The 13,480-nt window shown below is 40.8% G+C and overlaps 1 protein-coding gene across 8 annotated transcripts in view; it reads right to left on the bottom strand.

Moving 5' to 3' along the window:
• LOC140428638 (death-inducer obliterator 1-like) overlaps positions 1-13,480 on the bottom strand; it is a 208,984-nt gene that overhangs the window by 122,633 nt on the left and 72,871 nt on the right. For 4 of the 8 annotated variants that reach the window (XM_072515305.1, XM_072515304.1, XM_072515308.1 and 1 more), the window contains 2 exons: positions 12,242-12,488; positions 5,104-5,259 (listed from right to left, as the gene is read on the bottom strand). In XM_072515305.1, the coding sequence (XP_072371406.1) occupies positions 5,104-5,259; positions 12,242-12,488 (403 nt within the window). Of the gene's footprint in view, positions 1-5,103; positions 5,260-12,241; positions 12,489-13,480 lie in introns of those variants that run through there. The other 4 variants (XM_072515307.1, XM_072515306.1, XM_072515310.1 and 1 more) reach the window with 2 other exon arrangements.

Here is a 13,480-nt window from a genome sequence, read left to right on the forward strand (position 1 = left end):
ATGACAAATAAAACAACACCATCAAATAAGTTAGTTAAGCCATAGGAAGACAGTGTGCCAGAATACATCCAAGGACCTGGATGTAAATGGAGGAAATAGTGGAGGACCTAGAAATGATTTTTCTGGGTTCCACTGATCGCAGACCAGTGCCAGATGACTAATAACTATTTATGAGTTAACTTGGGTAATTACAGTCCAGTAGGAAAAGTCTTGGAGTCTTTAAAACTAACATTCTTAAATGTATATAAGAGGAACAATTAGAAGCAACAAACGGATTTCAGAAAGATAGATTGCGGTCCACAAATCTGATAGCATTCTTTGAGAAAGTGGAGAAAATCTAATGGATAAGACGGAAATGGACTTAGGGAAGGTCTTTAACTAGGTATCACACAGCCAACGACTAGAAAAGATTAAAAGGTATGGAATTGGACAGATTAAAAACGGGTTGGAAAGGTTCTGCTCTGCGATTATTTCTGTTCACCGTGTACATTGATGAGTTGTATATATGGTTATTGGGAAGATGCCCAAATTTGCAAACTTAATAATAGCAATAATAATCTTTCTTGTCACAAGTAGGCTTACACTGCAATGAAGTTACTGCGACAAGCCCCTAGTCGCCAATTTACGATGCCTGTTCGGGTACACAGAAGGAGAATTTAGGATATCCAATTCACCCAACATCTCGTCTTTCGGGACTTGTGGGAGGAAACTGGAGGACCCGGACAAAACCCACATAGTCACGGGGAGAACATGCAGACTCCGCACAGACAGTGACCCAAGCCGGGAATCGAACCTGGGACCCTGCCGCTGAGAAGCTACAGTGCTAACCACTGTGCTACTGTAACAATAGAAGAAATAGTAAATAAGTCTGAGCACCAAGGAAGGCCGAATGCATGGGAATTCTGTTAAGAAGGTGGAATGGTGGAATTTAATTTCAGGCTGTGATGCACCATTAAATTTAAATGCTTTGAATGAGGAAAAGACTAGGCCACATAATAATAATCATATTGATGGTCACAAGTAGGCTTACAACCTGGGGCTGGTTTAGCACACTGGGCTAAATACCTGGCTTGTAATGCAGAACAAAGCAGCAGCGCGGGTTCAATTCCCGTACCAGCCTCCCCCCTACAGGCGTCGGAATGTGGCGACTAAGGGCTTTTCACAGTAACTTCATTGAAACCTATTTGTGACAACAAACAATTATTATTATTAGTCACACGGCAATGAAGCTACTGTGAAAATCCCCTCGTCACCACATCCCGCGCCTGTTCGGGTACACAGAGGGAGAATTTAGAATATCCAATTCACCTAACAAGCACGTCTTTCGGGACTTGTGGGAGGAAACAAGACCAAATAAATTTAGCTTCACAACTCTAAATGCAGCACCTCATGTGCACAAGGCCATTACAAAAAACATTGTACAATGGATCTGATAATGAATTAATCTAAAACTTGGGAAAAAACATTTTGGAGCTCCACACTATAGGATGGATATTAAGATTAAATAGCTGACTCCATTACTGCCAAATAGCCACTACTCCTTTTAAGTGCAATTTTTTTTAAACAGCAACATCACTCTTAAATATCCACTCATTGTTTAGATAATAATTTTGGACGACATGGTGGATACTTTTGTTTCATGCTGACTGATTGCTTTTAAAGCTCATGATGAATTAGTCAAATCAGATTTTCTAAACCATGAACCAACGTGGACACTGTAACTTCAAAATGGAATTGATGCTTTTGACCCGATTCAGGGAGCAGTAACAATTATTCCAGGTCTGAGGGTTTCAAGTTATGAAGATTTAATCAGTAGTGAGGAAGGCATCCAAGCCAAAGGACATTCTTCCTTCACGGAAATGTTCCACATTTTCCAGCAAGGGGATCGCATTAGTAATTAGGAACAATAGTACTGGCTGTTTTTTTAAAAATCACTAGCCCAGAAGCATCATCATAAACTTGCACTCAACTAAAATTAGCTAACTCAACAGAGTTTGAGTGCGATATGGTTAAGTCAAAATTAAAGTCTTAATTTTAAACAAAGCCACATGGGCATGAGGGCGGAATTGGTTACAGTAGGCTGGAAAATTAGATTAATATGATCATAAATAATCAATTATAAAAAATTAAATAAATACTTATAATTCTCAATGAATGCATATTTATTTGATGATTAAAACTCTGCAAGAAGTTAAAGCTAGCATTAAATTAAAAGAACAGGTTCACTATAGTCAAACAAATCGGGAGAGTTTTGAAAATCAGCAATGTTGACCAAGAAATTGAGAAAAGGGAGAAAATAGCAAACAAGTATAACCTAGGAAGAAATAAACAGATTTTAATTACAAGTACATGAAAAAAAAGTGATTAAACTGAATGTGGGCCCCTCTGAGACAGGAGAAATTAAGGGGAAGAAATGGGTGAGAAGTTAAAAAGAAATAGTTTTCTCCTGTGTAGACTGTAAAAAGAATATACAAAAATAGTGGAGGACCAAGGGTCCAATGGAAGGGGGAGCCCAACAGTAATTTAAATGAATAAAGCAAAGTACTGGAGAAATTAACGGTACTAAAAGCTGACATTTTCCCTGAAGCCAATGAACTACCACCCAGTGTTTTAAAAAGGGTTAACTGTAGAGATAATGGATGCATTGGTTTTGATCTTCCAGAATTCTTCGATTCTATAATGATCTTGGTGGGTTGGAAGTAGCAATGTAATCCAATGCAAAAATTAGAGAGTTAACAGGAACTACAGGACAGTTAGCATGCCATCTGTACTGGGAAATGCTAGCATCTATTAATAGGAACATTTAGCAAAGTACTTGGAAAATCACAGTATGGTGAGGGAGAATAAAGATTGTTTTATGGAAAGGAAACAACTTTTGACAAACTTAACAGCTTTTCGGGGGGTCCAACGAGCATGGTGTATAGACATGGGGAACCAATGGATATAGAGTATTTGGATTTCCTCAAGGCATTAGATAAGGTGTCACATAAAAGATCATACAAGATTAGAGTTTATAGGATTGGGAGCAACATATTAGCATGGGATGAGGATTAATGAAAGACCATAAAATACAATATGTCAAATGGTCATTTTCAGAAAGACAGTGGAATGCTAAAGATCAGTACTTACACCTCAACTACATACAATCTGTATCAGTAATTTAGATGAGGGAATCAAGTATAATCTTTCCAACTCTGTTGACAACTTTTATAGGACCTTGAGCATAATAAAACATCCCAAGGTGTTTCAAAGGATCATTATAAAATAAAGCTGACATTAAGCCACGCCAGATATTCGATCAGATGAAAAAAACGGTTGGTTAAAGAAGTAGATGTTAAGGAGCCCTTTATAGCAAAAACGTGAGATAGAGGGGGAATTCAAGAACTTCGGGCCCAAGCAACTGAAGACATGACATCAACAGTGGAGCAATTATAATTGGGAATAAGCAAGCGGCCAGAACGTTGGAGGATAGTGGGGCAGCTGGAGATGACAGTGATAGGGAGGGGCATGGCCATGGAGAGATTTAAAAACCAGGTTGCTCAACAGGGAGCCAATGTAGCAGCGATTACAGAGGACGATAGGGGAATGGAACTTGTAGGGGTTAAGAAATGGTTTTGGACACAAAGTTATTGGAAAATTAAACTGCGAACAAGGCACAAAGTAAGGGATAAAGGCATTTTATTTTTTGTTTTCTTTAAATTTTTTAAATTTAGGGTGCCCAATTCTTTTTGTCCCAATTAAGGGGCAATTTAGCATGGTCAATTCACCTGCCCTGCACATCCTTTTGGGTTGTGGGGGTGAGAGCCTCGCAGACATGGGAGAATGTGCAAACTCCACATGGACAGTGACCCGGGCTGGGATCGAATCCAGGTCTTCGGTGCCCTGAGCAGCAGTGCTAACCACAGTGCCACCATGCTGCCAGTTAAGTTCAGCAATTGAACAAAATGTTAGCAGATGGGAGTTTAATGTCGGAAAGTATGAAATTATCCACCTTAGTGGGAAGACAGGAAAACAGATTTTCTTTTAAAAGGTGACAAGCCAGTCAATTTTAGTAATCAGAGATATTTGGGTGCTCTTATACATAAATCACAATACATTCATCTTTAAACACAAGAACAGGAAGCCAAATAATATGTTGCCCTCTCTTGCAGGGAGTTTGAACTTAGAGTAAGGAGGCTTGGGGCAGCATGGTGGCACAGTGGTTAGCATTGCTGTCTCATGGCGCCGATGTTCCAGGTTCGATCATGGCTCTGGATCACTGTCCGTGTGGAGTTTGCACATTCTCCCCTGTTTGCGTGGGTTTCGTCCCCACAAGCCAAAGATGTGCAGATTAGGTGGATTGGCCATGCTAAATTGCCCCTTAATTGGAAAAAATGAATTGGGTACTCTAAGCTTATTTTTTAAAAAGAGTAAGGAAGTCTTGCTGAAGAGGTTTAGTGAGACCACAGTTAGAATTGTGTGTACAATATTAGTCTACTTATCTAAGGAACAATTTACTTGCATTTGAGGGGGATGCAATGAAGATTCATCAGATGGATTCCTGTGATGATAAATTAATCCTGAGGAGACAGAGTAGAATGGGCCTTTGGTCCCTTCAATTTAGAAGAATGAATGAGAGATGATCTCATTGAAACTTGGGACTGGCTGGAAAATCTAGAATAGGGAGCCATAGTCTCGGGATAAAACCATTTAAATATTTATGTCGAAATTCAGTCATGACGTTACCGAAAGGCAGAGTAGGCATGAGGGACCATATAGCCTGCTCCTATTACATCTGATGAACACAATTTAGGAATCCAATCTGTGACTTGTGCTTTATATTACTTAACCATACACTAATGCCCAGTAGATTATTGGAGCCATTATTTTCTGGGCGAACACAAAATTCCTTACATGCAAAATGAAAATTGGGAAAATAGAAATCTGTGATCGGAGTGACCTTGGCTCCATGAGACAATAGGAATGCAGTATTAGAGCTGAGCTAAATTCCCACATGAATAACATAGCTTCAAAATCATATGTTCCTAACTGAATTCCTGCCTGGATAAGAAGCATAGATCCAGTCCTTAAAACCATTCTGCTGTCATGTTTGCATCCACTAACCTGGCGTGTGGAGACGGGGGGACTTCCTGTTGGGTGGAACTGGATTAGGCTCAGAGTTGCTGCTATTCTGTGAAGAATCTTGAAGCCCAGATACTCCTTCATGTTCTTCATCTTCCACCGTCGTGATGACAGCACCTACATCACCCAACCTTAGGGCTGAAATTAGTAATAATTCAGAAATAAGTCTTGCTTTTATTAACTAAAACCCCTAATAGTAAAAATTAATTTGAACATAAAATTGATCTAATTTATACAAATGTTATACTTCAAAAATGAACAGTAAGAAATGACAAATTCATAATTATGTCACTTTCAAAGACACCTGGATAAATATATCTAGCTACTCAGCCACTTGACATAAATTCTTTATGTTCGGATGTTGTGATTTATTTATTTGTTCACCAGATACAGGTGTCCCTGGCTAAGCCAACATTTAGTTCACATCCTTAATGTCCTTGAGAAAGTGGTGATGAGCTGCCATCTTGAATCGCTGTAATCCATGTGTTGTAGGTATACCTACAGTGCTGCTAGGGAGGCAGTTCCAGGATTTTGACACAACAGTGAAGGAATGGAGATTTAGTTCCAAGTCAAGACGTTGTGTGGCTTGGAGGGGAACTTGCTGGTGGTGGTCTTTCCATACAATCGTTGCCTTGGCCTTCTAGGTGGTAGAGTTTGCAGGTTCAGAAGGTGCTGCCAAAGGAGCCTTGGTGCGCTGCTGCAGTACATCTTATGAACAGTGCACGCTGTCGTCTCTGTGCGTCGGTGGTTGAGGGAGTCAATGTTAAACATACAAACAAATAAATCAGGAGCAGGAGCAGAAGCAGGCCATTTAGCCCCTCGAGACTGCTCCGCCATTCAATATGATGGCTGATTTGACTGTGGATTCCACTCCACATTCCAACTATGCTCAGTAACCTTTGACCAGTTCTGCCAATCAAATGGGCTGCTTTGTCCCGGATGGTGTCAAGCTTCCTCAGTGTTGTTGGAGCTGCATTTATCCAGGCATGTGGACAGCATTCCATCACACTGCTGACGTGTCTTGTAGATGGTTGACGAGCTTTGGGGAGACAGAGGGGAGCCATTTGCCACAGAATTTCCAGTCTCTGATCTGCTTATAGTCAACGCATTTATATGGCTGGTCCAGTTCAGTTTATGGTCAGTGGCAAATTCCTGGATGTTAATAGTGAGGCATTCAGTGTTGGTAATAACATTGAATGTCAAGAGGAGATGGTCAGATTCAGCCTGTTGGAAATGGTCATTGCCTGGCACGTATGTTATTTGCCACTCATCATGCCAAGCCTGAATGTTGTCCTCACCATGCTGCAAATGGACATGGGCTGCTTCAGTATGAGTTGCGAATGGTGCTGAACATTGTTTAATCAGTAAACAACCCACTTCTGCCCTCAAGATGGAGGGAAGGTCATGGACAAAGCAGTTCAAGATGGTTGGGTCTAGGACACTGCCCTAGGGAACTCGTGCAGCAATGTACTGGGACCTCCAACAACCATAACCATCATCCTTTGTGCTAGAAATGACGCCAACATTATCCCCGAATCCCAATGATTTCAGTTTTGCGAGATCTCCGTTATGCCATACTCGGTCAAATGCTGTTTTGATGTTCAGGGAAGTCACTCTCACCTCCAGAATTCAGCTCCATTTGCTAATGCTCAGACTAAGGCTGCAATGAGGTCAGGTGCGGAGTCACCTGGTGGAACCAAAATGGGGCGTAATGAACTTAATTGATATCTGTGATGCCGGGGACCTCAGAAGGAGGCGGAGGTGCAACAGCCAACTAAAACATGAAGTATTTTATCTCAGCACTGCCACATCTAAAAAAACGACATTTAAAACAAAAACTGAATTTGAGTGATTATTTGTTGGTTATTTCAACTTTGCCTTCCCTCAACTCATTTTTAATTTTGAGCAAACAGTTGTTTGCAAAAATTAATCCACTCATCACGTCACTGGAAAACCCAAAGAATTGGGACATATACTCATCAGGTTCCAAGTGAAACTGATCTTTATAGATCTCCAATAGACTTTCAAACTGCAATAATATGTTTGTGAATCAGATGGTAAAATTTGACAGCAGATGGTGAAATTTGAGTTCAACAAAAATCTGGAATTAAAAGTCCAAAGAAGGCCATGAAACCATCATCAATTGTCATAAATATCCATCTCGTTCACAAATATCCTTTAGGGAAGGAAATCTGCCGTCCTTACCTGGTCTGGCATACACGTGACTTCAGATCACAGCAAATGTGTTTGACTCTTAAATGCCCTCTGAAATGGCCCAGCAAAGCCACTCAGTTGAAGGACAATTAGGGATGGGAAATAAATGCTGGCGCAGCCAGTGACGCCCACATCCCATGAATGAATAAGAAAAATCAAGAGTCACACATTAAAAGAGGTTAAAATGTGTATACATTAGTCCAGTGGTTAACAGACCAAAATTAAAAAACAGAAAAAATGTACAAATATTTAATATCCAAAAGCAGCCTGAATATTCTAATAACCTAATTAATAATCTTTCTGCTGATATTTTGGAATATGCCTCCAAATAAAGTTCCATTATGTATTTAGTGTAGATGTAAATTCTGCACATTTCTTGTCTTTAAATGTTTAATGGAGCGTGAATTTTAAAAGCTTAATTTCAAACAAATTCAAAACAAACAAATTTACGTCTTGAATTTTTACCCCACAGTTACCATTATTTAATGAGTCCTGTGATTACTTTTATTGACACAAGATTGGTGGAGTGGCAGATAGTGTTGAGGATTGTCAGAGGATACCCAGGACATAGATAGGTTGGAGACTTGGGCAGAGAAATGGCAAATGGAGTTTAATCCGGACAAATGTGAGGTAATGCATTTTGGTAGGTCTAACATAGAGGGGAAATATACAGTAAATAGCAAAACTCTTAAGAATATAGAAAGTCAAGAGAGATCTGGGCCTACAGGCCAACAGATCTTTGAAAGTGGCAACACAAGTGGACAAGATAGTCAAGAAAGCATATGGAATGCTTGCCTTCATTGGATGGGGCATGGAGTATAAAAACTAGCAAGTATGCTACAGCTGTATAGAACCTTGGTACGGCCGCACTTGGAATATTGTGCACAATTCTGGTCGCCATACTACCAGAAGGATATGGAGGCTTTGGAGAGGGTGCAGCCGATGATTACCAGGATGTTGCCTGGTCTGGAGGGTGTTAGCTATGCGAGAGGCTGAATAGACTCGGACTGTTTCCATTAGAACGACGGAGGTTGAGGAGTGACCTGATAGTGGTCTACAAGATGAGAGGTCTACAAGATGAGAGACATGGATAGAGTGGATGGGCAGGCACTCTTTCCCAGGGTGGATGGGTCAGTCATTAGGGGGGAATAGGTTTACGGTCCATGGGGCAAAGTTTAGAGGAGATGTGCGAGGCAGGTTTTTTTTATATTTACACAGAGGGTGGTGAGTGCCTGGAACCCACTGCCAGGGGAAGTTCTGGAAATAGATACATTAATGGTGTTCAAAAGGCATCTCGACAAACACATGGACAGGATAGGTATAGAGGGATACGGCACTAGGAAGTACTGAGGGTTTTAGCTAAGGTGGCATCATGACTAGTACAGGCTTGGAGGGCAGAAGGGCCTGTTCCTGTGCTGTATTGTTTTTTGACATTCAGAAAGAAAATCAGGTTGCTGAGAGAATATATCTACTTCTTCATTGAAAAGTATTAGTTTGTTTTTCAAAGTGAATTAAACTCTAGCTGGGTCATGAATTGCTGGCTTCCTTCTGATAAGCCTGGTGTGTCACGTTGAGCAGGGAAAGCACCTGGTCCCCACGATGGGAGGGTTGTTCAATAGTGGGGTGCTCAGTAAATTAGGTCGATATTCTCTGGATTTTAGAACAACAGTAAGAGACCTAATTGAAACATGCAATATTTTTAGGGTGGACACAGTGGTCCTTTCCCGACTGAAGAATCTAGAATCAAGTTAAGGGCTGAACATTCTGGACCGAGATGAGGAGAAATTTCTACACTTAATGATAAATTGTATGTATATCACACACAAATATACATGTGGTTGGCAAGGCTAGACAATGATGCTAAAAAAAAAAGGCAGAGATATGCTCAATGATTGCAAAGTGTTTTTCTGATTGCTTCCCGTAAAATTCAAGTATTGTCCTTTACCACTGCAGGTAGATCAAAAACAGTCGTTCTCACATAGTCTTTAACAATGTGTGGCGCATCACAATAAATTTCAGTCGTCTTGGACATTTGTAACTCTGCTTTTCAAACTCAAGTTTTCCAAAGGGAATGTGATGATTCAGAGTATGCAAACTATTAAAGTGCAGTATAAATTTAATTGCATTAAAGCACACATAGAGGGATCCCCATGTAAACTTAATGATTTATGAACTCAGGTTTTAAAAGTTATGCCGTCACATAAATAAGTGTATATACAATCTTTAGTTGCACAACTAAACTCCTCGAATATTGATGCGCCGATATTCCTGTCAAAGTTACCGGAGTAAGTTCCAGATTTATCTTATTTTGATCATTTTAATGCAATAAAAAAAAATCAATTAATTTAAATGTAAAAGCAAACGCCCTCGGGCATTTTACTTTCCTCAACTGTAGTGCAGCAGAACAATTTAAGATTAGCAGATTTTCCCCATTGCCTGCAATTTTCTCCAGTGGATTTGGGGTGGATGGAAAGCGAAAGCAGCCCTTGCTTGTTTTTTGCTTTCCAAAGCCCAAGTCCTGCTCGGTCAGAAGGCACTGACATCAAGTTTTATTATTTTTCCCACATTTACCAAGTCCATGCACAGGCCACAGGCAGCCAGCTCAGGCAGGGCGCCCAGAGTTCAAAAATGGGCAACGGGGGTCTTAGGACAAGAGAAGAAGGATGAGTGAAAACAATTGGCAGCAGGGTGGCAAAGTGGCTAGCAATGCTGCCTCAACGCCAGTGACCCAGATTCGATTCCATCCTTGGGTGACTGCGAGTGTGGGGTTTGCACGTTTTCCTATCTGCGTGGCTTTCTTCCGGGTTCCTCCCACAGTCCAAAGATGTGCAAGCTATATGGTTTATGGGGATAGGGCGCTCTATCGGATGGTCTGTGCTGACTCGATGGGCAGAATGGCCTCTTTTGCATTGTAGGGATTCTATAAATAAGTTTGCATCTACACAGAGGTATTGGAATTAAACATTTTTAGCATTTAACATCGATGACAAATCGACTGGAATTCTTCGAGGCTGTAACTACTGTGGTTGACGAGGGGAAGCCAGTGAATATGGATCCCAGCTATTCATAATATGTAATAACGATTTAGATGAGGGAACAAAATATAATATCGCCAAATTTGCAGATGACACAAAGCTGGGTGGGAGGGTGAGCTGTGAGAAGGATGTTAAAATGCTTCAGTGTGATTTGGACACATTGAGTGGGCAAATGCATGGCATGCAGTATGTGGATAACTGTGAGACCAGACTATCTAACCTTGGTCTCCATATCTGAGGAAGGATGTTCTTGCGATAAAGTGGAGGGAAGGTTTACTAGACTAATTTCCTGGGTGGCGGGTATGACGTACGAGGAGGGATCGAGTCAGTTAGGATTACATTCGCTGGAGTTTAGTTGAATGAGGGTGGATCTCATTCATATCTATAAAATTCTAACAGGGCTAGACAGGATAGATGCAGGAAGGATGTTCCTGATAGCGGGGGAGTCCAGAACCAGGGGCCACAATCTAAAGATATGGGGTAGAACATTTAGGATAGAGATGAGCAGAAATCTCTTCACCCAGAGTGGTGAGCCTGTGGAATTCACTCCCACAGAAAGTAGTTGAGGCTAAAACATTATGTTTTCAAGAAGTTCGATATAGCTCTTGGGGCGAAAGTGCTCAAGGGATATGGGGGGAAAGCGGGAAAAAGGTTATTAACTTGGATCATCGGTCATGATCATAATGAATGGCAGAGCAGGCTAAAAGACCAAGTGGCCTAATCCTACTCTTATTTTCTATGTTGTATATTCTATTGTGATGTTACTCACTTTTTTTTTTTTAATGGTGCAAATCTTTAAAACGTTAATACTCAAAGATTTCAGTGTCCTCATACAAGCAGAAAGTTAGGCAGGATGCAGGTAGAGCAAGCAATTAGGAAGGGTGCAGGTAGAGCAAGCAATTAGGAAGCATGCAAGTACAGCAAGCAATTAGGAATGCAAATGACACGTTGGTCTTTATTGCAAGGGGTTAGAATATAAACGTGCGGAAATCTTGCTACAATTGTACAGGGCTTTGGAGAAATCACACTTGAAGTCATGTGTGCAGTTTTAATATCCTTATCCAAGGAAGTATATACTTGCTTTGAGGGTTCACAAGATTAATTCCAAGGATGACAGGACTGTATTATGATGAGTTTGAGCAGATTGGGTTTATACTCTTGGTGTTTAGAAGAATGAGAAATGATCTCAGTGGAACATGCAAATACTCCCAGGAATGGAAATATACACGAAGTTAGAGAACAAACTCCAGATGAGGTGGAAATTGGGAGATGCTCCCAATTGGTACACCTGGGTTGTTAAACATGAAATTATCTGTGAGTTGTCTGAAATACTGTAAATCACTTAAGGTTTTTTGGATCTGGAACACTCCATTTAAAAGGATGATGAAGGCTGATTCCATACATATTTAAGGAAAGTTAGACAGGTACTTAATGAGGAATTACAAAAGGCGAGGCGTGGGATTACATGGCTGCTCTTTCAAAGAGGCACAACAGACCAAATGGCCTCTTTCAGAGCGGTCAGTGTCTATGGCTATAAAATATCCTAGTAAACTACATACCCCAGGCTCCAAATTAGGTATTTATTAAACCAAATGGGAGGCAGCCTCAAGCTAAATTTGGGGAGTTGCAATGTAAAAATTACTTGAGCAGAGAAACAATGGTGCACTGAGACTTTTGTTCACAGACCACTTGCAGAGTGAGATTTATTGTTAAATAATCAAATCTAAGTAAAGCCTAATTTCAAAACACAATGCATGCTTTGCTATACTCCACAAATCTCAGTATTTAATAGCCAAATTAATTACGAGCCAAATGTATCAGGTTGGATCATTCCAAGATTTCTTCAATATATTAACACAAATTTAGAATACCTTCAGTTGTGTCTATCTGGCACTGCTCACTACCTTCTGCCTGCAGCTCCAATCTGAATGGTTCACTGGATGATGGCAGCAATGGATCCTTATCGCTCAACATGTTCAATACAGCGTCAATAGCTTGATACGAATCTGTATTACTGATGAAACAGCTTTCTTCGGGAGGGTTTAAATGATCCGGTGACAGAAATGGACCTACAGGTTCTGGAATGTCCATAAAAAAATCCACATTATCTTCTGGTTGCTGCAAAGAATAAGAAAATAAGGTACTGTAACACAAGCACTACATCATGCAGACTAGGAAGCACATGTACAGAACAACGCTGTGGCGTACGATTTCAGTGTAAACTGTGTCCCAGGTTTTCTAATTTTATCAAAATATTCTATAGTTGCGTTACCCTTCTTTACTTCTCTGAAAACGAAACGCCACAGTTGTTACATTACTCAAGTAAAGGTAAAATCGCCATAGTCCCAGATGACCATAGGCTGCTTTCTGCTGATTGGTGGTGATTTAACCCGAGGATCACCACACCTCAGTTGAGGGGCAAGGTTGAGAAGGCAGGCCTTTAGATTGAGAAAGTAATTAATTACCAGCTCCTAATTTTTGTCAACTGGCAACCTGGAAATAAAAGTGGCCGATCAGTCCAAGCATCATACAGACATGTATAAAAAATAATGTGCATTTATATCAAGCCTTCCACTTTTGGAAGCCCCGAAGCGGTAAACAAATGAGAGTACTTTTATAATGTTGTCACTGTTATAATGCGAGGACACAACAGCCCATTTGCACACAGGCTCCCACAAATAGCAATGTGATGATACCCGAGGGACAGTCGGGACCTTGGTCTCATTTGAAAGATGGCACGTGACAGTGCAACACGCCCACAGCATTGAACTCATTTCAGCCCAAATATTGTGGTCCTGTTCTGACTGAGAGGCAAGTGCGCTTCCCATTGTGCCACATCGGTCACTTTTTTTTTCTTTATAAATTTAGTGTACCCAATTAATTTTTTTCCAATTAAGGGGCAATTTAGCGTGGCCAATCCACCTCTCCTGCACATCTTTGGGTTGTGGGGGTGAAAACCCACGCAAACACAGGGATAATGTGCAAACTCCACACGGACAGTGACCCAGAGCCGGGATCGAACCTGGGACCACGGCGCCATGAGGCCACTGTGCTAACCACTTGTGCCACCATGCTGCCCCACAGCTGTCACTTAATGCAGTTTTCCAAGT

The sequence above is a fragment of the Scyliorhinus torazame genome, chromosome 8 (genome assembly GCF_047496885.1).
Source record: "Scyliorhinus torazame isolate Kashiwa2021f chromosome 8, sScyTor2.1, whole genome shotgun sequence".
Taxonomy (NCBI): Eukaryota; Metazoa; Chordata; class Chondrichthyes; order Carcharhiniformes; family Scyliorhinidae; genus Scyliorhinus; species Scyliorhinus torazame.